This window comes from Alnus glutinosa, chromosome 3, assembly GCF_958979055.1.
Source record: "Alnus glutinosa chromosome 3, dhAlnGlut1.1, whole genome shotgun sequence".
NCBI classification, from domain to species: Eukaryota; Viridiplantae; Streptophyta; class Magnoliopsida; order Fagales; family Betulaceae; genus Alnus; species Alnus glutinosa.
This window is the reverse complement of record NC_084888.1, coordinates 26,504,283-26,531,853: the sequence shown is the minus strand read 5'-3', so window position 1 is coordinate 26,531,853 and position 27,571 is coordinate 26,504,283. Positions and strand designations below refer to the sequence as shown.

General features: G+C 36.0%; 3 protein-coding genes across 4 annotated transcripts; 2 read left to right on the top strand and 1 right to left on the bottom strand.

Annotated features, from left to right (window-relative positions):
• The first annotated feature begins 1,791 nt into the window (after window positions 1-1,791).
• Window positions 1,792-11,243, top strand: LOC133863029 (DEAD-box ATP-dependent RNA helicase 15-like). 2 transcript variants are annotated; one of them, XM_062298997.1, is made up of 12 exons: window positions 1,792-2,017; window positions 2,147-2,262; window positions 3,331-3,431; window positions 4,340-4,512; window positions 4,680-4,911; window positions 5,070-5,188; window positions 6,506-6,562; window positions 6,653-6,837; window positions 10,314-10,458; window positions 10,556-10,639; window positions 10,734-10,797; window positions 10,994-11,243. In XM_062298997.1, exons 2-12 carry the CDS (start codon window positions 2,150-2,152, stop codon window positions 11,002-11,004), a joined length of 1,284 nt encoding a protein of 427 aa, XP_062154981.1. In that variant the 5' UTR covers window positions 1,792-2,017; window positions 2,147-2,149; the 3' UTR covers window positions 11,005-11,243. The 2 variants fall into 2 exon arrangements, with proteins under 2 accessions (XP_062154981.1, XP_062154980.1); XM_062298996.1 differs by having other exon boundaries at window positions 1,793-2,016; window positions 2,150-2,262.
• Window positions 11,244-14,638: 3,395 nt separating this feature from the next.
• LOC133864562 (RHOMBOID-like protein 5) lies at window positions 14,639-17,441 on the top strand. Its single transcript, XM_062300936.1, has 5 exons — window positions 14,639-15,032; window positions 15,528-15,691; window positions 16,307-16,470; window positions 16,786-17,042; window positions 17,243-17,441. Exons 1-5 carry the CDS (start codon window positions 14,740-14,742, stop codon window positions 17,301-17,303), a joined length of 939 nt encoding a protein of 312 aa, XP_062156920.1. The 5' UTR covers window positions 14,639-14,739; the 3' UTR covers window positions 17,304-17,441.
• A 1,053-nt stretch (window positions 17,442-18,494) lies between these two features.
• LOC133864288 (DCC family protein At1g52590, chloroplastic) lies at window positions 18,495-24,638 on the bottom strand. Its single transcript, XM_062300570.1, has 5 exons — window positions 24,370-24,638; window positions 20,284-20,341; window positions 19,273-19,380; window positions 18,841-18,933; window positions 18,495-18,724 (listed from the first exon to the last, which is right to left on the bottom strand). Exons 1-5 carry the CDS (start codon window positions 24,554-24,556, stop codon window positions 18,643-18,645), a joined length of 528 nt encoding a protein of 175 aa, XP_062156554.1. The 5' UTR covers window positions 24,557-24,638; the 3' UTR covers window positions 18,495-18,642.
• Window positions 24,639-27,571: the final 2,933 nt, after the last annotated feature.

Genomic DNA, 27,571 nt, shown 5'->3' with positions numbered 1-27,571 from the left:
ACATAATTTTTTTATTTTAGCTACTAAATTTTAACAAATTCTTTATTCCACTTTCTACTTTTTTAAAATATTATTTTTCAATGTTTTAAGAATAAAGATAAAAATAAAAATATAGAGAGCACACAATCTGATGACTTTTTTTTTAACAAGAGAAATAATATTTTATTTTTATAGTGTATTACAGTGAGTAGCAATATACTGTAGCAAAAAATGTATTTTATATCTTCTGAACTTAATATGCTGGACTAAAAATATCTATTACGAAAAGTTGACCTAATTTGTTGGGATGTTGTTATAATTATTTAGTGATGAGGATCAAATTTTGCTCCTAGTCCACGTGGCTTAATTCCATCCGTAGGGAAGGCCAATTCAGGTGAGGTCATGATTTTGGGCAAAACTACAATAAAGAAGCCAAGAAGGAGACAAAAATTTCACCCATTTTCTATTGTGATGGTTATTAAAACAGAGGCTTGGTCAAGATAGGTGCTCGAGTGATCCATCAACCTAAGGCCGTTGCACTTCAAATGTTAAGCATGTACGAAATATGTTAGTTGCACAACAAAATTGATTTATTTAGTATTTTTATTTTTTTTAAATATCGGATACATCAACATTATTATGTAAGAATTATTATGCAAATAACATATCTCTTTTTCAAATAATCTTATAAGAAAGTGCTCAGTTTTTTAAAAAATGTATTGTGTTTTGTTTTTCTGAAAGACTTTTTTGTGTTTGAGGCGGAGGTAGTAAGGGGCTTAGGAAGCCCTAAGGTTTTTCAAAAAAAAAAAAAAATTTCCTAATTTTTTTTAATTATTTTTAGTTTTGCCCCTCAATTTCTTTTTTTTTTTTTCTTTTTTTTTTAATTTCCCCCCGTTTCCCCCCCCCCCCCGCGCCGGCAAATTGTAAAAGCTGGCTTCATTGCAGGAAATTTTTGTATATACTATGAGATGTGTTTGATATCATTGTAAATTTACAATTGCATATATGAAATTCACATATCTCTTATAAAAAGATGAAAAAGAAAAAGAAAAAGAAAAAAAATGCAATAAAATAAAACTAAAATTCATACGCTAAAATACAGTAAATTCTTAGGCCTCGTTTGGTTTGTGGAATTGGTATTTCATTAGGAAAATGAATAGTTATTACTGGGAATGAAAAAGAGTGGAATAAAATAATTATTCCAATTCTTTAGTTTGGTGACAGCACATATTCCACAATTGGAATTAACCCAAAATTATTAAAAAAAACCTACACAATTTCTTATTTTTCAAAAAAACTCAAATCTTAGAAAAATAATAATAATAATAATAATAAATGTTGGACCTTAGATCTGTGCGTGGCCACCCATAGATCTGATCTATATTCTTCGTATTTTTTTTTAAAAAAAAAAATTAAAAATTAAAAATCTTTAATTTTTAAAATTTTAAATTTTTTTAAATTTTTTAAATTTTTAAATTTTAAATTTTATTTTATTTTTTTTGTTAAGTTTAGTTTGGAAAAATTAAAGAAAAATATGGTTCTATATCCTTAAGAATAATTATTCAAAAGAGTAAGTTCAAATAAATGTATAGTTATTCCAACTAAATATTCATTTTATTTCAAATATTTATTCCCCAAATCATACAGGGCCTCAGAACTGTTTGGACGAAGGATAAGAGTGGAGACCGTTCAAACGCGCGATCTGTTTGACTTTCTAGTAGAAACCAGTTCAATAAAAAGGCAGACACTCAAAAAGGTTAGCAAATTTACAATATCGTCAGTGAGGTCAATATCGTCAAATGAACCACTCCTTCAGTGAGTCATTTTCCCTATATCTGCTCCACGCCTCCACCGTCTCCCATTCCAACTTCTCTCTCTCTCCCTCCCTCCCTCCAAAACCCTAGATCCAGGGTCTCTTGGGTCTCTTCCCTTCTCTCTCTCTCCAAAAATTTTCATTTGTTTTTGCTTTAATTTCACAGATATCTCAGTCACTCTCCAAAACCCTGAAACTTTATCTCTCTCTCCCGGAGCACAAAGGTTAGCAAAGACAGACCGCCAAAACTTGCTCAATTTCTATAACTTCTCAAAATACGATATTTCTCAGAAATAAAACTCTAACCTAACCCTAGAAATTCAATCTGATTTTTTCTGTCTTTTGTTTTGTGGGAAGATGGGTGAAGTGAAGGACAACGACTACGAGGAAGAGCTCGTCGACTTCGAAGATGATGACCCCAAGGCCCCCGACTCCGCCTCAGCTAGACCCCTAGCTGATTCCGTCAAGAAGTAAGTCTCCTTTCCGGTTTTTTTTTTTTTTTCGTGTTTTTTTTTTTTTCTTAATTTTAGGATTTGTATTCTGTTTGGATGCTGAGGAATCATGTGATAGAAAAGAAGAAATAAAATACGAGAACCAGGTTTTGATTTGTGTAAAATTGTGTATAAAGGTTTGATTGTTATTATTATGATTGGTTTTGTGTGTTTGGTGTTTATTATTGCTTAGTGCTTGCTTGTGCTCCGTTTGATTAATGAGAAAACTGAGTAAAGGAGGAGACAGTTGAGACTTTGGGTCTGGCGGGCTAAATCAAGTAGGGGAGTGAGCCTCAGTGACTGCAGGGATTTTGGTTATGGAATGTCCCATTTAATGAAGAATAAAAAATAAATAGTGAAGGTTTTACGTGTGGTTTAAGGAAGACTGGATAGAGACTTGGGAATTGTTATTCTGTGGAAGAAACAAATGGTGTGCTAAAATGGCATGTAAAGCAGGGTTTGTTGCTTGCATGGTGGCCAGTGGAAGGTTCTTTTTCTTTAAATTTCTTTTAAGGGTAACCCCATTCTAGATGATTGATGTTTGTATGTGCCAACTTGGTGGTGATATGGTGTGTCATCAGCTTTTCTTGATGTTATCTTTCGGTTTTCCAAGTCTTGTGGTGATCTGGTTTCAATTCTTGAGAAGGTGGGATGTTGGAAGGGTGGTTTGGTGAGGGTTTGTTGCCACAATTGCCCAAGAAATGATTGAAAAAGTTGTAGCTGATGTCCTCTTACTGCAATCTTGCATTTGGCATCAATTTGGTGATTATGTTTAAAAAGCCCATCTGACTATTGCAGCTATTGCTAGGCTTTCCTATTGTATTAGAAAAATTAAATTTTCCCATCTGCTATAAGGAGGGTTATGTGTGTGCATCGTGGTAAAACTTGATGATTTCATGATAGCATTGTGCTGAATTGAATTTTCCAATTTTGATGTGGGACCTCCTCACACATCTAGGTATTTTATTAAATTTCCATATCTGTAGGCTTCTTCTTCTTCTTCTTCATATTTTTCTAGTCTATTAAACATATTTTCTCTTTCTATAGGGGCTATGTGGGGATTCACAGTTCAGGATTCAGAGACTTCCTGTTGAAACCAGAGCTTCTCCGAGCCATTGTGGATTCGGGATTTGAACATCCATCAGAAGGCAAAGTTCTAACTGATCTTTTCATAATATCTCAGTGGTTATCATCAATATATGAATGCCAACCTGTTGAAATGTTACTAAACTTCCAAATTTTTTCTTATGTGAAATTAGAAGCTAGGGGGAGTTAAAAATCTTCATAACCTATTTTTGAAGTTGGTCTTGCACAAATTCTGCAGTTAAAAATGGTCTTGCTCATATTCTGCATGTCATTGCTGTTGACTTTCTGCAGTTTTGGCCAGTTTGGCAAAGTCAGCTGGGGTTAATTTGAGTCTTGTTCTATCTCCACTGTTTCTTTCCACCGTGAGCTATTTGGATGCTTGTTCTATTTTTGCCATATCTTGATCAAATTACTCTTAATTTATTTTTATCTTTATTACCTGTTGAAGTGCCAAAAACTCTCTCTTTATACAGCAAAAAGGAGTATTTTACAATGTTGAGGTCTTTACTGGATATACTTCCATAGTGCCAAACTATAACAAAACAGTTAATTAATCCAGTACCATATGTTCCATTCTAATGGAAACCCAAAATGCCCTCTATAATGCAATTGAAGCTTGATTGTTTTGTTTCTTCCAATGAATGTTGCTATTGCCTGTAATTTATCTGTGAAATATGATGTTTCCGATGGTGTCTGGGTTGTTATTTCATTGGTTGTGGAGATTGAGATTGGGACAGGTCAGCTGACTGATGAAGTGACATGTTCTGGCTGCTTACATGCTTGTGTCTTGTCTTATCTTGCATATTACTCATATTACTCATCTTTTTTCTTGTGCAGGTAACTACTACTTCCATATTCATGATTTGGGCCAGAAAACTGGTTTGATAAACCTTTCCATTAAAAGGATCTCGATGGTCATTTATACTTACTGAGGATTAGTCTGCTGCAATTTTGTTTGGTTCTTCAATAGTGCAACACGAGTGTATCCCCCAAGCTATCTTAGGAATGGATGTCATCTGTCAAGCGAAATCTGGGATGGGGAAAACTGCTGTCTTTGTTCTATCGACTCTTCAGCAGATTGAACCCGTTGCTGGTCAAGTTGCTGCTCTCATTCTTTGTCACACAAGAGAACTTGCTTACCAGGCATGTCAAATGATTGTGATAGTAGATAAATGGCCTATGAAGATGTTATAGCATCCAAAATCATTTTTTTTTCATCTGCATATATCTCAATGTCGGTATTTTTAGTTGCATTTTCCATACTATATTTCTGTTTCCTAATAATGTTCTTGTTTTCTTAACTTCTACAGATCTGTCATGAATTTGAGAGGTTCAGTACCTATTTGCCTGACATCAGGGTTGCTGTCTTCTATGGTGGTGTCAGTGTTAAGATTCACAAGGATATGCTAAAAAACGAATGCCCTCATATTGTCGTTGGAACACCTGGAAGAATATTGGCTCTCGGAAGGGATAAAGATCTTGGATTAAAGAATGTGCGGCATTTTGTTCTTGATGAGTGTGATAAGATGCTAGAATCACTTGGTATGATCTTCTTCTTATTCTTCCTTTTAGCCCCTTGTTTCAATTGATTCCAAATTCTGAATCATTGCAATAGTCTTGTTTCATTTACAGGATCTATTATATAGTTAACCACATTAATTTTCTTTTATTGAATTATCAATTTGCTCATTCTTTTACAGACATGCGGAGGGATGTGCAGGAGATCTTCAAGATGACTCCTCATGACAAGCAAGTAATGATGTTTTCCGCAACTCTCAGTAAAGAGATCCGTCCTGTTTGCAAAAAATTTATGCAAGAGGTAAGTGTTCTGTCACCTTTTCTTTGGTCAGGACAAGGATATGAAGTTTTTATAACATCGTTGCTTTACTGGTTTTGTATCACTTTGCAATTTTGTGGCTTAGTTTTCGATTTGTCTTGCCATTGGCAATATCATAATGCCTGGTGCTTGTAGTTCCTGCAGTACTTGCAATGATTTTAAAGACTTCATTCTCCTAGTTTGCACTTCTTTCTTGGGGCTTACCAGCGTTACCGCTATTCTTAAACCATTTGGCTGTGTTAGTGATGGTCTTTCTGGGGGCTGAGTGAGGATATTGGTTCAATTTAATATTTCAATGTAGTAGTTTTATGATTTTTTTTTCCCTATGCACGATTGTATTTAATATAAAAGAACAAGTACACAAGGAGGGTTGGAGATCCCCAACAATCACCATAGTGCGGTAGATAAAAAAGACTGGGCCCAATGACTTCTTGGGACACAGGACAAGAAAGGGGCAGTTGGAAATTATGGTTTTTGAATTAGTCCTAAGAATGGGTTACTTGGAGAAACACCTTCTGTGCTGGCGAAAAACCTTGAAAGCCACAACAATAGATTGCATTGAGATTGATTGGACTGAAGTCACTGAAGAGGAGCTCCGCTTCGATGTCTGACCAAGTAGGTGCCCTATGGTTGATGCTCAGGGGATATCGGATCTGGATTTGGCAGAGGAGAAGGTGGGAGAGGTAGAGAATGTACAGAGAGACAAGAAACTGCTGTGTGAAACGAGGCGCGACGTGTCTGGCTCACTCACGCTATGGCGGTGTGGGGTACACGTGCGGTGGAGGAGGAGGCGAAGTTGACGTGTTTGTGGTTGGGCGAAGATGAAGGTGGATGGGTAGTAGATCTAGCTTCCAAAACACACAAAAAGAGAAGGAAGGGGGGGGGGGGGGGGAGGAGAGGAGTGAAGGGAGTAAGGGGCAGAGTTTGGGGAGAGGAGGGAGGAGGCAGAGCTCTTCCCTCCTTTCAGGGAACTCACAAGGGAGGGAGAGGTCTCTCACTTGGAGGGAGTAAGGGGCGGAGTTTGGGGAAAGGAGGGAGGGAGAGGTCTCACTTGGAGGGGAAAACAACTCTCTCGCACTGGGGTGGAGGGGAGAGCCTGAAGCGGGTCAGCTGGGTATTTAGTAGTTGGATGTTGCAAGCATTTTAGAGATGCACAAGTTCAATCTATAAATCAGAGCTCAGAACTATTGATTTCTTGGGTTTCTGGTTCTTTATCTTTTTCGTTTATCTATCGTGTTGAGTTCTGCTTGCTGAAGAATGATGGTATTTTGACACACTCAGTATTAATATTGTTTTCAGCCGATGGAAATTTATGTTGATGATGAGACCAAGTTGACTCTTCATGGTCTTGTACAGGTATTACACTGTTGCTGTCTTTTGTTTCATCAGTTCACTGTTTGTGCTCATTCAACTAATGCATGTGTCTTCTTAATTCTCTCTGTGCAGCACTATATTTTATTGAAGGAGGGAGAGAAAAACCGTAAATTGAATGATCTTCTTGATGCATTAGACTTCAATCAAGTTGTCATTTTTGTCAAAAGTGTCAGTAGAGCAGCTGAGCTGAACAAGTTACTTGAGGAGTGTAACTTTCCCTCTATCTGCATCCATTCAGGAATGGCTCAGGAGGAAAGGTATGCATTCTGTTGCTTGGATTCACTTAGTGATGGAAAGAGTCAGTGCATTTGTTTTAAACTTTATGCGAAGTTATTGCTTCTGTTTTTGTCTACCAGTCAACCATTGTATGACACAGTTAGATAATCTGGAGAAGCTTCTGTTTATGTTAGATGGTGGGCTGATTTTGGTTTTGCTTCATGTTGGAGTCTTCTAAGAACTTTCCTGCTAATTATTTGTTTTGCATATTTTTTGTTAGCAAATATATGTTTTTGGATGATTTAAGTTGGTCTCGATCATTGTTGTCAAAGGAAAAAGGCAACCTCAAGGCGCTAATTCCTTATATCGTCCAAGGTGTGAGGCGCGGAAAAGATGCTTACCTGGGTGAAGTCAAGCGCTGAGTTCTAAGCATAGTTAGTATATATGTCATGAACTCAAATGATATGTACTTGATGCATTTTGAGTGGGACTCTTTGTAAGTGAGAGGAGTTGGTCTATAAACCATGTGATCTGCTTCCCCTTCCCCCCCCTCCCCCACAATTGTTTTGGCCTCTTGTTGACTAGGTATAACCTAGGTACTTCTATTGGTTCTAGCGACTAACATTTGGTAATGACACTTATCAAAAAAAGAACAAATTTGCTAATGACAAATTATCTCTTACTGAAGTTTAAAAGGTCATTTCACTAAAGGATTATTGGGCACATCTTTTAAACATAAGAGCTTTTTGAGGTGCTTGCATAAAGTGCCTGGAACTTTATGCAGGGCACTTGCCTGAGCCCTAAATGTGAGTACCTCATTAAAGGTGCTTTGCCTCAAGCTTCATAAGCATATTAGTGGCTTGCCTTACCCGAGGACCTAGTTGAGTGCCTATCTCACCCTTGACAGCACGGGTCTAGAATGCTTTGAAGCATTTAGAACTGATCATTCATATAGTTGAAGTCCTTGTTTGCTTGTCTCTGAATATATCTAGTGCCTGATCTTAACTTGAACCCGTTCTGTCTACTTTGTTGCTAATATGTTCCCGTAATTGTTCAGAAAATGATAGCCGAGATGGTGGTCAATGCCTGTGTAACAAACTTGGCTGCAATGCCATTTCTATCAGCCTGTATACAAACAGCTCTAGGTTAGCACCTTTTCCAGTGGGAAAAGGGGTTCTCTCGAGCATGTGTATCTGTTGCGTGCTTGCATGGGCTGGCTTTTGTGGCTTAAAAAATATTCCTTTTTCCTTCTAAATTTTTTTCTTGGTAAAATTTGATTTTGATTTCTAAACTGTCATATTTCATCTTCATCCCCGACTTATCAATTGTGTCAATTTAGTCTTTCATTTATTTTTTCCTGAACTAGTCTTTCATTTTGAAAATGCTTCAATATTACCCTCGTCTTGTCTTGTCTTGCTGTCATTTTGCAAACAAGGATTGCTAATATGGTACGAGGGAGGGAGGGGTTGTGCAGGATGCAAACGCGTGCTATCACATTATGGGGATCTCTTTCGAGGGTGATGAGAAGGGTTTTTTAGGTTTCTTGACTTTGATTGATGAGGGTCAGTGTCAAGAGGATCCTGCTTCTGTTCTTAAGACTAAAGGAGGTAGAGAGGTTAAGAACTTAGAATGTTCGATTAAATTTGATGCTTGGGGTGTTCGTTCTAGCCAGGGTAAAGGCAAAAGGGCTATTGATGTAATGTAGTCTAGGGTGTTTTTGGTGGGTTTGGGCTTTGGGTTTTGGTTTCTCGGCTCTGTGGGTTTTGTGGGTTTTCTCTCTCTCTTTTGTTTTTGTTTTTTTGCTTGCTCGTGTTTGATTTCCTTTGCATACTTTCTGTGTGCTTAGGGGCGCTTTACGCTTTTTTTAATATGTTTATTTGCTTACCTATTAAAAAAAAAAAAGTTTGATACAAATGAGAAAAGGCAAAAGACTTAAGGTAAACGAAGTTTCTCCAAATAAGAGAGCTTGCCAACTCTACGGTCCTTCCCGATCCCCTTACTCCATAGGGTCTCTGCATAAAACAAAAAATGGATAAAGATAAGACAGGTAAGCCTCTCCAGACTGTACAAGTGAATGGCGCACCCATGCAAAAGAGTTAGGGATGAAGTTCAAATAAAACTGTATTTTGACCTTTTATGCTAGAAGCTTTCCTTTGGCCTCTAGAAAGAGGAGAAGAGATTGGCAGAAAAGGGGGGGGGGGGGGGGGGGGTGTGATTGGGATTTTTGCTGGTACCACTGCTACTGTGAAAGCCAGTAGAGCACTAGCGCTTAGTACCTACTGCACTTTTTGGTCCATTTGAATAATTTTTTTAAGTGTAAAACTTAGGGTGTGGAATGGTTTATTCCATTGGGAAAAGGAATAACTATTATCAGGAATGGAATAGTTATTAGTATTCCTTAGTTTGGTTGTAACATTGTCACTATTTGGTACAATGCAATAAGCTGGTGAATAGAACCATATTGCAATTAAATTTCTTAAAATACCCTTAAAATACAAATTTACAACACAATAGGAAGTAAGAAGCATCCTTCAAACCTATAAGTTTATGATTTATTTTGTTCAATCGATCATTACACAATTTTTGCTAACTATTCCTTAAACATGTGATCTACATATATTCTTCTTTTGCCTGAGTTAAAATACACAACATTTTTTTTTTGTCTATTAGTTGTGGAAGTGCTGGACTAGGTGCCATCAAACATAGCCTTAACCCATCACCACCCCACCACCGCAGCCTCTCTTCTCTTCACAGCCTCAACATCAACATGATCAGAATATGTGCTCTCCCAACCATCACATAAGAAGTAAGAAGAAATTACAAAAAAGAAAGAGAAACAAATAGCAACGACTTCCCCAGCTCCCTTTGCAGGCTGTACCGTTGATCAATTCCTCTCTCAACCATCCCTCCCTAGAGAGAGGTGTGGATACCACCTAAGCCGATTCTTGTGGAGAGAGGGAGAGAGAGAGAGATCTGAGCAGTAAAAATGGGACTGTTATAGACATGGAGGAAAGCTGTTGGCGCCCTCGAAGCACCACCAAAGTTGGCCTCACCCATGTCAACAGTGATTACAAGGTTTTCCTCTCTATCTGGAGGTGCATTATTGACAGTGCATGCCGGAAGTGGAGCAACCAGCTCTTGCGGGGTCTGTGCTACGGAATGTTGTATTTGATTTGGGTCAATGGATGGCTTTTGAGTAATTTTAGGATTTGATGTGCTATTCTCACAGGAAAGGACTAGCTATTCTTCTCCTTTTGGGGAGGAATAACTATTCCTCAAAATTCCTCATTTTGAGGAATGACCATTACTAGGAATAAAAAACTAACCAAACAACGGAATAGCAAGCGTAATTTTGTGTAACATGCTGAATGTCAGATGTTTAGCCTCATGATTTTAGACTTCAAATGAATATCCTGGAATTATATTAAAATGGATAATGAAAGTGACAATCATTTCACTTGGGGGAGTGAGTAGTTCTGTTGATGGCTGATTCTGTATGGGTTTTTTGTTTTTCCAGGTTGAAGCGTTACAAGAATTTCAAGGAGGGGCAATCAAGAATTCTTGTGGCAACAGATTTAGTAGGAAGGGGTATCGATATTGAGCGTGTTAACATTGTTATCAACTATGACATGCCAGATTCTGCTGATACATACCTGCACAGGGTACTTCTTTCATTTGAATACTTGTATATGATTATGTATACAGTTAGTTAGTAGTGCAACTAATTTGTAACTGAATTCACTCCCATTCTCACCACAGGTGGGCAGGGCTGGTAGGTTTGGGACCAAGGGGCTTGCAATTACATTTGTTTCATCTGCAGCTGACTCTGATGTTCTTAATCAGGTAATTTAGGCAGTTTCCATTAATACAGGTGCTGTTTATCCTTTTTATTTTTATTTTTTTTATGCTTGCCTATTTATGTCATTTTGTATTTCAGGTTCAGTCAAGGTTTGAGGTGGACATAAAGGAGCTTCCTGAGCAAATTGATACTTCAACTTACAGTAAGATAACAACCTCTTTGCAAAAAGTCGATTTAGTACTAACCAAAAGAATTGTTAATTTAGCCCCTTTTTTTTTTCTTAAAAAAAAAAGAAAAAAAGAAAAGAAATTATTATGTCAATCACTTCTGTGACTGTTACTTTGATTCCTTATGTTTGGTAACTGAACTTACACTTCTCTTCAACGTGTTGTATGCAGTGCCATCATGATGGATTGGTTTTTTGATCACGAACCTTTATGTTAATCAGAGACATTAGCGGGCAGAGTTGTGTTGTAGTCTTACTATTGTTTTGTAATGTACAATATTGATATCCGTCTGATTATACTTTCTTCTCCCTTTGGTTTGGAACTTGTAATTCTTGGCCTAGCTAAATTGCTGATGCGATGTTATGTTATCAATACTAATTTATTAGATGTTAATATTTTTATTTTTATTTTTATTTTATAACATGGAAAAATAACAGAAAGCCTTATAACAAATTTATCCTATATAGAATAGTAATTTACATATCAAACAAAAGAACTATTATTTGATGTATCCTTATAGGTTGTTATGCTATCGTACTTTAGATTAGCATTGTTTTATTTAGACTTTCAGAATTTGCTATATTTTATGGCTTCGTGCATGCTCCATTGTTTGTTTCGGGAGTGAGTTTGGTGTGGTTGCATCAATGGAAATTAAATCTGTCTTGACTACAGTGGGAGCATGTTTAGGATTACGTTTGAAAATAGAGCTTTTAAAACTAAAAAAGAATTTTTTGTAAAAAAGCTTTATTTTAAAAAGGTTAGAAAAGTATTTTTTGTTTGGCACATTTTCTCAAAAAGTCGGCCCATGTTTAGGTTTCCAAATGATTGAGCTGTAGCAAAAGGCGAAGGATTTATATTTCTATTTATTTCGGTGAGTCATTGATCTTCTAGTTTGTCACCACCAATATTTGGTTGTAGTAACAGTTTGCGGTTATGGGCAAGTTTTTTGGTGCCTGTAGTTGATGGCAAGGATACCAGTCCTTGAGAGTAGGTCGAATTGGACAGGATGAGCACTATTCAGAGTTCTGACCGGAGCCTTGACTGGGCCGCTCAGGTCTGATATCTCGTTGGAAATGTGATCTTCCTATTTCTTGGAAGTTGAAACGACTTGAGTAGACAAATGAAGGGGGCTAGGTTTTGTTTGCGTAGCCCTAGTCTTTGGAACAAAAATAGTAATACAATAGTTAATTTGGTTATCTATGACTACGACTATGACTCAAATGATACAAAATGTTTGCCACAACTTTCCAGGCTTAATTAACTAATGTTAAAAAAGCTTCTAAATTAATTTGTCTGCCATTGTTGTCGGCTTGGTAAGTGATGATGCTTCCTTCATTTATTGCATTGAAAAGCATTATCAACATTGAATGCCCCTCGAAGAAGATTCACATCCACGTCGCTTAGAGCATTTACAGCAAATATCTCATATCTTATTTTACTCGTTTAAAATATAAGGAAATTGTTAAAAAAATCATAAAAACTCCTTACAACAACTTCCTTATTTGTTCCTTAAACATTAGGAACGTTACAGTACTACTCAATGCATTTGGTAACACTCTAGCTTTCCCATACAAAATACATTTTCTCTCTCCCTTCAACGCCTCTCTCTATCCCGTTCTCGGCTCTCTCTCTCTCTTCCCCAAATTTCTGCCTCATCAGCTTGCTGGCTCAAGGATCATGGAACCGACAGCGCTGGAGTTGTTGCCAAGCCCTCCAAAACCCTAACTCTAATCTAGATCTCCAACAAAAACTCCACCGTTGGTTTGCAGAGATCATCATCTTGCGTAAAGAGAACCCCAGGCTTGCTTGTTGGGTGGTCCACGTCGTCGACAACAAGAGGTAGGAGCACTAACCCTTTGAGTGGGTTGGAGATTGCGGCTGGTCTTCCTCTTCGGTTGTGATCACCGATGGGGTTTTGGAGCTTTGATGACAATTACGATGACGAGATAACAGTCGTGATCGGCGAAAAAATGAATAAAGATGAAATGAAGATTTCCTAATGGTCACAAAGAAGGGAAGATGGAAGTAAAAAGGAAATGATTAAAATAAAATAAAGAAAAGTATAAAGTATTATTTCAATAATTCAATGGTATAGAGAAAGATTAAGGGAAGCTGTTGTGAAGTGTATTTGGATAAAGAAGCAAAAAGTAGTTTTGTTCTCTAAATTTGAAAAAAATAATTGAATAGCTATTGGGAATGCTCTTAGAGCTTTCCTTATTAATGCAAATCACAGGATTTGATTTGATTGGATTGCATTCCTTTATTTGTCCATTGCCCCTCACTATTAAATAGTATTAATTGGCATTATGCTATTCATAACTTGTATGCCAACTGGGAAAAATGGGAACAAATTGAGAGAACAAGTATTTATATATAGAGAAGAGAAACTTGATATTTTTCTTTACAAAAATACTACCAAAATATGGCATACAATTTAATACAAAATCAATTTCCTTACTATTCTAGTGAACATCTTTTTTAACAAGGAAAATCTTTCCTTACTATTCCAACAAAACGTCACCTTTATAAATAGCTCTTTCACACCATGTAGATCGTTGAGTAATGCTACATACTATCATTTTATTATCTTTTTATCTCCTAAAGTTGGCGTGACTTTTAAAATTGAAATTGGATTTGGTATGAATCACTATTGATTTTTTTTTTTTTAATTGAGATTAATTTAAGGGTGAATTGAGCATGCCATATCATCTAATATGCTGAGACAATACTGGATAATGTAAAATAGCATTTTTCAAAAAATAAACGACCAATCTCAATGAGGCAACCTATTTTATCAGAAAAATACGCCTCTTAAGCTAAAAATAAAAATAAATAAATAAATAAATAAAGGTAATTAATCAATGTAAAATTCACTACTTTATTAGCGGGAAAAGTACCTAACATAATTGTCCACCTAGCAAGACCCATTCACCATTCCATAGGGATTTCTCTTTTTGTATCAATTGGTGCACAATAGCTTCTCTAATCACCGCCACGCATTCACGTCGGTGTAGCGTGCACTCTCCTTCGGCCCCCATTGCCTCACTATGGGGAAGTAGGCCTCCACCGCCGCGTGACATTGATTGTGGACCCCACAAAGCTCGGCTACCCCCACCAACGTCACCATATTTTCACCCTCCAGCCCCTGAGCCATGGTTCTCCTGGCTCATACGGCTCATTTTTGCGGCTAATTTCATGATGTTCGCATACACCATGTATGTGAATGATTGTCCAGTGACAATCGGAAAGGAGAAATTTCTGTTGGGCACATGCTTGGGGAGATTTTCTTTCCAACCCTTCAAAGAGAACGCGCACTTTGGCCATTCTTCCGCCGCGTAAGAAGTTTGATCAATGTTCTTTTTTATTTTTCTTGTTTATTCTAGTTTTTAGCTTTTTATTATATGAGTTTTCATTAATTTGTTCTATATCATGAGAATTTGAAACTGGGTTTCTTTTATGATACTTGTTCATTTTTGTCTTGTTTTTAAATGGCGATGTATAAACAATTATAGATTGAAAATGAAAATCATTTTTGGCTAAACTTTAGGGTGGTGGAAGGTGAATATTGACACGATTGATCATTATCAATTTATCACTGCTAGCGATCGATGCTAAAAAAAAGAAAAGAAAAGGCTAATCCCAATGAGGCAACGTGTTAATTAATTCCATGATGGAATATGCCTCTTCAGCTCAAAAAGAAAAGAAAAGAAAAAGTAATTTAATAAAGGTAATTAATCAATGTAAACTTCCCTACTTTTATTAGCCGGAAAAATACCTAACATAACTGTCAACCCAGCAAGACCCGCTCCTTGCCATTCTATTACCCAATTTCTCTCTCTGTATCCATTGGTGCACGATAGCATCTCTGATTACCGCCACACATTTGCATCGGCACTCTCCTCCTCCATTGCCCCACTATGGGGAAGCGGCCTCCACCACCGTGTGATATAGAGTGTGGACCCCACAAAGCTCGGCCACCCCCACCACCGTCACCATATTTTCACCCTCCGGCCTCTGAGTCTGAACCATGGTTCGCCTGGCTCGTACCACTCATTTTTGCGGCTAATGTCACGATGTTCGCGTACACCATGTATGCGAATGATTGCCCAGCACATACTGGAAAGGAGAAGTGCCTGTTGGGCAAATACCTGGGGAGACTTTCTTTTCAACCCTTCAAAGAGAATGCGCTCCTTGGCCCTTCCACCACCGTGTAAGAAGTTCGATCAATATTCTTTTTCTTTTTCTTTTTCTTTTATCTTATTTATTCTAGTTTTTAGATTTTTCTTGTATGATTTTTAATTAATTTGTTCTATATCATGAGAATTTGAAAATGGGTTTCTTTGTCTTGTTTTTATTTTAGATTGGAATTGGAATTGGAATTGGAATTGGAAATTTTATTTTATTTTTGCTAAACTTTGGGGGTGGTGGAAGGTGAATATTTTGTTACTTGATGTTCATCCTCATAAAAAAAACGAGTAATTCTACTACATATATATTAAGTGTCCATAAAAAAATGAAGTCGCTTTTAAAATTTCTATTTAATCAAAATCATCATTTAATCAATCACACTCAATAATAATTTTAAAAGCTACTTCATTTTTTTTATGGACACTTAATACACCTGCAGTAGAATTACTCTAAAAAAGCATCTACTAATTAATGTTTTAAGATCATCCAAATTCCTACAACTTGATGATGTATACAGGCTGGTTCAACTAGGAGGGCTTGAAAATAAATTAGTGGTGGAAAAAGGTGAAGGATGGCGCCTCTTGTCTTGCATGTGGCTTCACGCTGGAGTCATCCATTTAGTTGCCAACATGTTGAGTCTTCTCTTCATAGGAATCCGGCTTGAACAGGAATTTGGATTTGGTAACAACTTCAACTTATTGTTTTATACTAAAAACTTTACTTAAGGACGCTTATCTTTCATTATTTTTATATCATAATTTTAAATTTTAAAAAGTGTCAATTTAAGGTATTTATATTTTAAATTTTTTTCAATTTCAACTGTCCATTAGAATTTTTTGTTAAATCTGGTCAAAATTTTAAAAATACCTATTTTTTTCTTTATTTTAGGAAAAAAAGACAGAGATTTAGGTATTGATAAGAATTTAACAGAATTGGCAAACCATGCCTGAATCTTTTGAAAAATTTATATTTTTTTTAAAAGAAAAACACAGGGGATTTTGAAAATTTTAACAGGATTTAACGGAATATTCTAACAGATAGTTGAAATTGAAAAAAAATTAAAAGATTGATACGCTAAATTGACACTTTTTAAAGTTTAAGGTTATAATTGTAAAAGTAATGAAAGATTAAGAGTCGTAAGTGGAGTATTTTTCTCTATTATATATATATATATATATATATATATATATATATATATATATATATATATATATATATATATATATATATATATATATATATATATAATTTGGTACACCATTGATGATCTTAGCTCTGATGACTTGTAATTTGCAGTGAGGATAGGAGTGTTGTACTTGCTTTCTGGTTTTGGTGGAAGCTTGTTATCTGCCCTTAATTCTAAATCATCAATATCAGTCGGTGCATCTGGTGCACTTTTCGGCCTATTGGGAGCCATGCTTTCCGAGCTTCTCACTAACTGGACAATCTATGCAAACAAGGTACCTACCATATTCTTTTTCACATTTTATTTATTAAATCACCACTTATTTTAAAAGCTTAATCCCATAGTATATAAAAACGGAATAATTTAATTATTTAATTTATATTCTAAAACTCTTTTAATAAGTGAAGCCTAACACGTGAAATATTTAACTGAAATGTGGTTGAATTGTGGAGTTAGATTCGATCCCATGACTTTTGGTTATGATACCATACATGTTGAAATATATAATAAAATACATGAAAAAGAATAAAGAGAGCGAAAGCAGAAAGAGAAGAATAGGTCATAATTAACAGCTAATTTTGTTGATCAGTGTGCAGCACTTGTGACCCTGGTGGTAATTATTGGCATAAATTTGGGTGTGGGGTTTCTACCTCGTGTGGACAACTCAGCTCACGTTGGAGGATTCGTGTCAGGATTTCTACTTGGATTCATTCTTTTAGTCCGTCCTCAATTTGGATATGTAAGCCGCAAATACATTCCTACAGGATATGATATCAAGCGCATACACAGGCACACGTGGTATCAGTATCTCTTCTGGATTACTGCTTTACTCCTCTTAATCATTGGGTAATTAACTAACTAATTTCAACCTTTTCTCTCTCTCTTTGACTTGACAATTGAAAATTACTGATGATGTCAAATATTATATAGATTAACCCGTCCAAAATTCATATTAACTTGAAAATATACGTAGCATTTCTCTTCTTTATCCGGCCTCGGCTAACCTTTATCTATTTCTTCTTCTTTGTCTTGTTCTGTTTTGGCAGGTATGCATATTGTTGTGTTACGCTGTTTAAGGGTGAGACGGCATATAATTTGCCTTTCTGAATATGCTTCTGTCAATCTAAATTGTGTATTCTTCAAGCATATGTGTGCATATGATCCAGGAAAACCTACATTAAATTATTTATTTTCTTTTTTTGAAAAAAAAAAAATTATAATTTATTAGGAAAAAGTTTTAGTTTACTTGTGTTGATATAAATAAAATGATAATCATATCCAATCATTGAGAAGCTATGTATATAAATTGATTAAAGTAATTAAATATTCAACAAATTTTACATTAACACACGTCATTGTAGCACTATCTTAAAAAGTAAATGAAAAACATAAAAAAGGAATTTTGTCTCTTCTTGTTTCTATCTAACCCTAACCAATACAAACGTCCTTTTTTTTTTCTTTTTTTTTTGTTTTATACAAGTCAAACGTCCTCTCTTTTGACTTGTAGTAAGAAGGTAGTAAGAAGGTTGTTAAAGCAATGATAAACCAAAGGGATGGCCAACTTATACAAAGGAAGAACATGAAACTCAATAAATCTAATCCAAATATAGTACTATAGTAGCTCGATACAATAATGATGATCACTTTAGTGGCATTGGCTGATCAAATGCTTGCTACCTAGAAAATGTAAGAAATTTCTGTCCATTTCAAAAAGCTTTATATATATATATATATATATATATATATATATATATATATATATATATATATATATATTATTATGAATGACACGTGTTATGATTTTATTAGCTTTGACATGACACACTAACAGAATTCGTTAAAAAACTTAGCGAAATTTGACAATAGGAAATGATTTGTATGCATACTCTAGTGAGCAATCAGAACATTTTTATATCACAGGGAGCTTATTCCAAATAAAGTAAATCACGTTGACTAATTTTGTATTTTTCGCTAAAAAGAAATATCAATAATTTTTATTCAAGGCAGTGACATCGAAGAGATCCTTTGTAAAACAAATATTATTCATCTCAATCATTACGAATAAAATCAACTTTAAGCATTATTTCCACATGTATGAAACGAATTACCTATTTTCTTTAAACTACCACATGGAGGAACTACAAAAGCAAACCCCTTTCACTTTTTTCTTTTGATTGACAAGAATATAGAGGGGAATGTAAAGGAAAATTATAGTCTTAAAACCATTCGAGATTTGAAAATTGTCGTCATATCGTTTATTTATTCCTTCTCTTCTGGCTAGCAACTCGAATCAAGTAATTAGAAAAGCAAAGCCACATAATATACACAGAAGGTTCAATCAATAAATATGATTACATCTTCAATCACCAAACGGAGGAACCTTATTTCTGGACTTTATGATATATACTTATATAGAACATGTGCTAAGTACAATGAGTAAAGATGTTCATATCTCACATGATTCGGAGCGGCCAAAAATTGTGTAACGGTTGTTTGCCACATTATCATATGCAAAATCCCTTATGAACCTGCAGTCATCCATGGCAATGGATAAATAATATAGCATCTCCGGCTGCTTCGATTAGATTCAAATCTGAAGTGACAAAGAAACTGTAACAGAAACTGGAAAGGTAGTAGTACTTACAGAGGCACAAACTGTAGAAAAAATGCTAACTGGGGGAAGGGTACGTCTATGTATTCCATTATCTTCAGCACAGCTTCTGACTTGATGTATGACCTGAAATCCATCATGGTTTCTCAATTTTCTTCACAAAATATATCTTTAGGTCTATCTGGTCTATCTCCTATGTTATAAATTATAACCTCTTTTTGACTTAAAAAACTCTGTAGCAATTCATTTGATTGATAATAAGAGGCTGAAACACTGAAGGAAATTTAGATTATCACTCGGTATCAAAGTTTAGAAACTATTCTTTCTTTCTATCCATCATCTTCACTTTCGAATGAACTACTATGGAATATTTTATGATTCGTAACTGAATTATGGCAGCTATGCTAAGAAACTTAATTATGATTTATCAAATTTAAAGACATGTTGAACATGTCATATACAAACCTTTCCCTCTCAACAAGTACAACACTGGAGATATCATCAGGAGCCCTTCCCGACCTCCTAAGTAATTTCTTGCCTGCTTCACTTTGGAGAGGTTCAAACCTAATTCTCCTGCCAATATTGAGATACAAACAAATGAACAGATTTTGAGGGGTAAAACTAAGCCTAAAAATGTGATAAGGAAACCATACTCATAACAATTATGAAAGTGCATTATCAAGACTCTTATTATTATTATTTTTCCTTTTAGGGAAATCATTCTCTATCCATCTTTCCAGTGAAGCTGAGACTTTATTAGATACATCTTTAGTAAGAATTTACTTCAAAATGGTTTCAGCAGAAAATAATTTAATGGCCATTAGAGTGAAATTTTCTTAACTCCACATTTAAATCCGCAGTGCAACAATAAGTCAAGGTAATTTGTTATGCGTCAGACTTCTTCATCTCATTAATTTGTTGGTCAAAACCACCAATCGTATCATATCTGGAATCTGGAATTTTTTTCAACTTTCATCAGATTTACCAGCACCTCTACCTTGCTAGGCAATATTGTGTGCAGCACATAAATATCATACCTAGAGAAACTCTGGTTATTTGAGGGATCTTTGTGATAACAGCGTTCTTGGCAATATCCATATCATACTTTCCTTCAGGATGAACCTTAACCAAGATCTTCAGGATGGGCTTTAGTTAGTGCAAGGTGCAGAACAAATCTTATAACAAGGTACGTGGCCAATGCAAAAGGCCATCATGATACGATGATTTAAACCATTCAGCCTGAAGAGTTCATTCTTTTAAATTTTCCTCTTCTAGCAAACATCAAAAGTAAAATGGTCCAAACTTCACTGATGCTATCACATATAAATCGATTTATCAAAAGTGGAATCCATTATTTACCCCCAAAATATTACATCTTATGAGCCATAAGACCAAATTTCAGGTGTTAATGATGATGAGAAACATTTGAGAATTGTTATAATTAGAATTTAAAAGAAGAGGGAAAGAAACACTGACCTATTTCGATCATTTTCACGCACAACCCTCACACCCCCATTACATAAGTTGCATACACCTGTCAAACCAAATTTAGCAGACATGTTTACTTGCTACACCAAAGGGAAAACTTGGCAGAATTACTTTTAAAAACTGGCAGCCATTGCCCCATAAAATAATCTGATTGGGCTCAGAAAAAGATAAGCATATTTTAATTTTTTGGTATATATAAAGAATGGCTCGGCCTAGAAACTATATTTTTATCCCACAATACAAACGTGGCAGTCCCAACCAACCCTTTGATCAGTCTTTGTCAAAAATAAAAAAGTCCAAAGGTTGATTGCAGGGAATGGGAGGGGGGGGGGGGGGGGGGGGGGGGAGAGAGAGTTGGTATTTGGCATTTTATTAAGTAGTAAAGTTTTAGAGTTTTAGACTCAAGCTAGGAAAAAACAAGAGAAGAGTTGGTATTTGGCATTTGATTAAGTAGTAAAGTTTTAGAGTTTTAGACTCAAGCTAGGAAAAAACAAGAGACTCAGGCCCGAATGGCTACTCTACCAGTTTCTTCCATAAAGCCTGGCCTATTATAGGTCTGGATGTCATCCAAGCTGTCTTAGCTTTCTTCACATCAGGGAGGTTATTGAAGGAAATTAATGCCACTATTATTTCACTTCCACCCTATCTCCTGGTGCAATGTAGTGCATAAGACTATTACAGATTCTTTGGCAAATAGACTTCTCCTTGGTTTGGATGATGTCATTAGCTCTAACCAAGGTGCTTTCATTCCCAAGAGGAGTATAGCGGAAACTGTCCTCCTTGCTCAAGAATTGGTTAGAGATTATCACAAAGGAAATGGTAAAGCTAGGCGTGCTCTTAAGATTGATATCATGAAGGCATATGATTCCGTGAGTTGGGAATTTATCTTGAAGTGCCTTGGAGCTCCTTCAAATTAAGTTGGCTGGGTGAGGGAGTGCATAACTTCTTCTCAGTTTTCAGTAGCTGTTAATGGCACTTTAGTGGGCTATTTTGAAGGAAGGAAAAAGTTGAGTCAAGGTGATGCTATCTCTCCTTATCTATTTGTCATAGCCACGAAAATCTTATCCAGATTACTTGCTAAAACTGCTGAGGATAAGGGATGTGAATTCCGTCCAAGATGTTTAAAATTGAGTCTTAATCATTTATGCTTTGCGGATGATCTCTTGATTTTTTGTGCTGCTCATGTTCAGACAATTCAAGCTCTTAAGAAGGCTTTGCAGAATTTTGAGGAACTCTTGGGTTTAAAAGCCAACCCTGCCAAAAGTTCTGCCTTCTGCTCAGGAGTCTCTCAGCAGGAGAAAGCACGGATTCTGGATTGTCTGCAGATGGAAGAAGGGCATTTTCCTGTTTGGTATTTAGGCGTGCTACTTATATCTACAAAGTTGTCTCCAGCTGATTGCAGTTTGCTTGTTGATTCTTGGATGGCGAAGAGTTTTACTTCTGCTGGGAGACTTCAATTGATTTCCTCAGTGTTGTTTAGCCTCCAAGTGTATTGGGCTAGTATCTTTATACTCCCAAAGAAGATTCTTAAAATGTTAGAACAAAAGGTTAATCGGTATCTATGGTCTGGTAACTCTACTGATAAAGCTAAGGCTAAAGTGAGCTGGGTGCAAGTCTGTGTGCCGAAAGATGAAGAAGGTTTGGGCCTAAAATGTCTTACTAATTGGAACAATGCTGTTGTGCTTCGGCATATATGGAGCTTATTTACTAAGGTAGGGTCCTTGTGGGTAGCATGGTAAAGGAGTACCTTTTGAAATGTGGGAGTGTTTGGATTGTAAACATTCCTCAATCCAATTCATGGTGTTGGAGGAAGCTTTTAAGGCTAAGATGTTTAGCTAATCAGTTTCTTCGGTTTAAGGTGGGCTGGGAAGTAGCATATTCTTATGGAATGATTGGTGGCATCCGGAGGGCATTTTATATGAGAAATTTGGTCACCGTGTTGTATATGATGCTGGTGGAAGATTGGATGATAAAGTTTCAAATATATTGAAAGATGGTAGCTGGTTTTGGAGGGCTGCACGATCTGAAGATCTTGTCACTATTCAGAGTCAGTTGTAGGATGTAGAAATTGGGGAATGTGACCAGGTTGTTTGGATTAATTCCAAACATGGGATTTACTCCTGTGCTGATACCTGGGAGTACATCAGATTTAAATGTCCGATGATTACTTGGTGGAAGGTTATCTGGCATACTTTCTATATCCCTAAGCATGCCTTTATTCTTTGGCTTGCTGCAAGGGATAGGCTGACTACGGTCCACGGGTGAAAATCTTTCTAAAGGGGGGAGGGGGGGGGGGGTTTGTGGGAGATATTCTGTGTGTTTTTTGCCAGAGATGCATTGGAGAAAGGGATCATCTATTTTTACTCTGTAGTTTCAGCCGTAAGTTGTAGAGGGAAGTTCTGAAATTGTGTTTGTGTTAAGGTGCGATGATACTCTGTTATGGGGGAGTTAGCTTTGAAGAGCAAATGTTTAGCTTTGAAGGGCAAATGTTTGAGAGCCTCTCTTTGCAAAATTAGTTTTGGAGCAGGGGTTTACAATGTATGGAGGCAAAGGAATGATATTCAACATGGTAATCCCATTAAAACAGAGGAACATATTGTTACGCAAATTGTATGGGAAGTCAGAACTAGGATCATGAGCAGAAGAAAATTTGGCTTGAGTAGGAAAATGTGGATATTTGTCACAATTGGAATCTGCATGCAACTCTTCTTGTATAGCTCAGGAATGGCAGTTTTGATGTATTCTTTGTTCGCTTTAGGAGCTGTTTTGCTATAGTAGTTGGTTCTGGTAGCTGGCTTTTCCAGCTGCTGATGTAGCTTCTGCAGAATTTTAGTTTTGGTGTTCGTGGAGTTGCTGTTTTAGCAACTGTATTCACATTTTTGATGGAGAGTTGTTTGTAATTGGTTATAGAAATTTGTGCTTATTCACCAAAAAAACAGAAAAAAAAAAAAAAAAAAAAAAAAAAAAAAAAAAAACAAGAGACTGGGGGCTCACAGCCACCACTAATAGAGGGATGTCTCCGGCCACCCCGTCTCATTCCCTTATTTATTTATTTCTTTATTTCTCTTCTTGTTTTTCTAAAATTTTTAATAGAAAGGGCATAATTGTAGTTTCATGTAATTTTTAGGAAAAACTTCACTTAATCTCTTTGAACTTCCAACACATTTGTAATTACTCCCCTAAACTTAAAAAATTCTCAATTTAGTGTATCTATCTTTCAGTTTCTTTTTAGCTCCACCCCTCCGTTAGGATTTTCCGTTAAGTCCCGTCAAAATTCTCAAAATACCTCTCATTTTTTTAGGAAAAAAGAAAAAGAAAACAATTACAAGGATTTAGGCATTGGTCAGGATTTAACGGAATTTGCAACATTACCCACGCCTGAATCTTTGAAATTTTGACAGGATTTAACGAAAAATCTTAATGGAGGGGTGAAATTAAAAAAAAATTAAAAAATAGATACTGTAAATGAGAGTTTTTGAAGTTTAGGAGAGTAATTGCAAAAACGGCGACAATTCATTAGAGTTAAGTGAAGTTTCCGTTAATTTTTATTATTTACTTGAGAAAAAAGTGACAGACGCCTTACATTTAAAATCCTTTTAATCTCAAATTTTAAGTTTGCAAAATAAAATCGGGTAAAGCACAGACTCCTTGCATATTATCCCTATTATTTATTCTCCCACTATAAACTAGTACAATTTTTGGGTCATTTAAATCAACCATTTTCAACTATTCAGCTCTGCCAAGAAGGGCAACATGTAGTAAAGAAATCAAAAGCGAAATTCAAGCAGTTTATGTTCATAAAGGTTGTACAAGTACCTGTTTACCAAACAGAAACCCTGTCCCTAGCCCAATATCTAAATGCCAGTTCCATATAGACAAAGATAAAAGCACCAAGGCTTATCCAAGCACAGGTAAAGCATGTTATATAAAATTGGATATAAATTTTCAATAACTGGGTTGGAGGAATTCCTCTTAAACATTTGAGAAGAGAAGCACTCGCTATTAAAAAAACATATAAATACACGTGATAATTTCAGAAATTGAAATTTCTATCCTTTAAAAAATGAGGCTTACCATCAAATAACATGATGGGCCTCGTGTCTTGTTCGAAAAAGGTCGAAGTTGCTTCGACCCAGTCGCCGGCGGCATGACCTCGAGATGGAGATAGAGTGGCAAACGCAAACGCAGCGCCTCTGTGTCTAACGTGAGCAGGGCGTGGCACGCATATCCTTGCACACCCACCAAGAGCCAGCAGCGCCATGGAAAAGGGTCTGTGAGACTCTGAGTGAGCTTCACCTATTGAAATTACGAATTCGAGTAATTGCCATAATTTCCTAGACAATCAACCTTGAATTTCTTCACAATTACAGAGGTTACCATTCTTCCTAAAGTATGAGGCGTATTGCATGGAATACGGGAATGGCTTTCTTTGTAATAATAGGAGAAGTTTAAGGGTGACTAGTCAAGGTCTGTCTTTTTGTTGGTTTCGCCCTTTGCTCTGAGTTGACGTGGCTTCATAAATTTGGTGCCACATAATAAAAGTCTTCTAAAAAGAGTGGTAGTAGCGATAGTTAATAATTAAATAAATAATTAAGATATTTATTCTTATATAAAAAATATGTAAGTGAAAAGAGTTTTTAAAATTTTTGCCAATCATCCAATAAAATAAAAGAGATACGATACGTTTGTAAGTTCTATACAATTTTAATAATTTTTTTAAAAAAAAAAAATTAATTATTGGATATGTATGATCCACATGTAAAAAGAGATATGTTATTTGCACAACTCTTACACAACAATTGCATATCAATATTGATGTGTCAAGCATTTTTTTTTAAATAAAAAATAAAATTACTAGACACATCAGCATTGTTGTGTAATTGTTATGCAAAATTGTTGTGTAACTAACATATCTCATGTAGAAAATAAATTCAATAGTTAGTTAAAAAAAAAAAATTGTTAGACAATGTATCGTTTCTCTAAAATATTTCCATGTTCAACTGATTGTACGACACTAAAGGCTTATAGGCAATAGTAGTAAGTATTGGATATATATATATATATATATATATATATATATATATATATCTCTCCAAGGATCCGGCTTCAGTGCTGTAATTTTAAACTACAGCACATCTATTGTAGAAAAATTGAGGGTCCAGATTTAGTTTATCAAAACACAGTCGTATTAATTATGTAAACAAAACTCAAAAATAAAACAGACGTTTTCTACTTGACGTTGTTTGAGGAAGTGGGACTCAACCCCGTGCGAGACCGCATTGCAGACTTTCAGCGCCTTCACGATGCGGTCGGGGAATTCAGGGACGAGACGGTCTAGTGGGGGCTTGGAAATCTGGGAAGGATCAGCAGAACGGCCTTGAACTCAGCCTCGCAGCAGAGAAACACGTCGAGGAGCTTGCGAAGCCAGGCGATGGAGAGGAGGGAATCGTCGTCGTCGGTGGACGAGGAGCTCGGAAAAGCAGTGGGCGACATGCTTCTGGAGGAGCTCCAAGTCCTCGAGCTCCTGCTCGTGGTTTCCATCCATGGACACCACCTGGGGGAATCTTCGTCGGAGGTGGACGAGAGGAGCTCGGAGAAGCGGTCGATCGGGGATATTAGCAGCAAGTTACATAATGATAATGTTCATACTTCATTATAGCAGCAAGTTACAAATCGATTCCTTTATTCATGCACATTCCAGAAGGAACGATGAAGAAAATGAGTTGATGATTGAACAATTTGAATCGGATCTAATGCGTGTAAATCGGTGGAAGAAAATTCCACACTTCAAGCTCTATAGAGAAGCTTATTAAACCGCAAAAATTAATTGTGTCTGACAAGTGACAAGACTGGTTATCAAGTTGAAAAGTTGTAACTAGTTCAACTCTTCATCAACAATATTCAGTTTAGATGGTTGCCTTACATACCAACCAGCTAGTTCAACACTCAGGACAAAAGTGGGGCCGACGAATCTCAATACAGATCGCAAGTCTTAAAAACCCAAAAGGTCGTGGATTAGGTGCTAATTTTAAATCCAAGACTATATGTTCTCTAGCAAGCATCCAAAGCTTCTTCAATCGCCTAGAAGATTTACTTGGGCAGCAAAATCTCAACCAACACGCACAGGCTCAAGGTCAGCAAGTCTGAGAAAGAACAATAAGGGGGAAGTAAGGAAGTGGCTGAGAGAAGGGTTGGGGAAAAGGAGAAGTTGGTACTTGAAATAAGGAATACTGTGATAAAAGCGTAAAAGATGGCCCTTCCAACGAGATGAGTCATCATCTGTGTGTGAACTGTGAAGGGGGTAGGGGTTGAAAGAGACTTAAACGGCGTTAAAGTCTGTTTATGGTTCAGCCATTTCAAGTATAGTAAAACGATGTGTTTAATCCAAAATAATCTGGACCCTTCAATTTTTTTTACAGCAGATGTGCTGTAGTTTTTACTACAGCACTTAAGCCAGATCCTATATCCAATACTTACTAAATCTTGTCATGTAGTATAGTAGGAAATTTGTAGAATGTTTGTGTGGAATGTACTATGGCAATGGCAGCATTATTTTAATCTTTAAATAATAGGCATAGGTTTTTATATATATCACCTACTATTAATACACTTTTTAACAGAAACTATAAAAATTTAAAAAATAAAACACAAAACGTGACACACTTTTTACAAAACGAAACATAAATAATTTTTTTAAAAAAATATTAAAAATCAAAATATTCTTTTACTTTATTTTATAGTTTATCAAAATTTTGTTTGTTTCTTGAAAAAGCGAAAGTGATTTCAAAAATTGAAGAAGCATAAAGTTTCATTTTTTGAAAAAAAAAAAAAAAAAACATATATTGAAAAATAATATTAACACAAATTAAAATATATTTTCATGTTTTGTGGTTTGTAAATATTTTCTAATATTAGAAATTAGAAAACACAGTAAATATATTTTATTTCACATTGAACCTATACACATATGAGTAGATTGGATTTTCACATTGAAGGAAGGCAAAAACAGATACCCATATATAAAGGTTTCAGGTGGAAAGATAGGATGGGTTCAATGCTCTATTAAAGAAAAAGAGCTTGGAACATTGTGGAAAGCTTGAAACGTGTTCAGTTCTTTGATCCATTCCATGGCTCCCATCATATATAGGTATACGAAACTTGTTTTGTAAAGGTTCATTGAGCATAATGAACTTAGATGCAAGGTGTCTCACCCTCTTTGCCTCCCCCACATCAGAAGGCACACTTCTATTCATCAGGTATTCGACCACATGCCTGG

Excerpts from the sequence above, each read along its gene's own strand:
- LOC133864562 (XM_062300936.1), top strand. The coding sequence starts at position 14,740 with ATGGGGAAGCGGCCTCCACCACCGTGTGATATAGAGTGTGGACCCCAC. Across the intron at positions 15,033-15,527 it reads CTTGGCCCTTCCACCACCGT|GCTGGTTCAACTAGGAGGGC; the intron begins GTAAGAAGTTCG and ends TGATGTATACAG. Across the intron at positions 15,692-16,306 it reads TGAACAGGAATTTGGATTTG|TGAGGATAGGAGTGTTGTAC; the intron begins GTAACAACTTCA and ends TGTAATTTGCAG.
- LOC133863029 (XM_062298997.1), top strand. The coding sequence starts at position 2,150 with ATGGGTGAAGTGAAGGACAACGACTACGAGGAAGAGCTCGTCGACTTC. Across the intron at positions 3,432-4,339 it reads ATTTGAACATCCATCAGAAG|TGCAACACGAGTGTATCCCC; the intron begins GCAAAGTTCTAA and ends GTTCTTCAATAG. Across the intron at positions 6,838-10,313 it reads GGAATGGCTCAGGAGGAAAG|GTTGAAGCGTTACAAGAATT; the intron begins GTATGCATTCTG and ends TTGTTTTTCCAG.
- LOC133864288 (XM_062300570.1), bottom strand. The coding sequence starts at position 24,556 with ATGGCGCTGCTGGCTCTTGGTGGGTGTGCAAGGATATGCGTGCCACGC. Across the intron at positions 20,342-24,369 it reads GCCCATCATGTTATTTGATG|GTGTATGCAACTTATGTAAT; the intron begins GTAAGCCTCATT and ends TTGGTTTGACAG. Across the intron at positions 19,381-20,283 it reads CGTGAAAATGATCGAAATAG|GAGAATTAGGTTTGAACCTC; the intron begins GTCAGTGTTTCT and ends CAATATTGGCAG.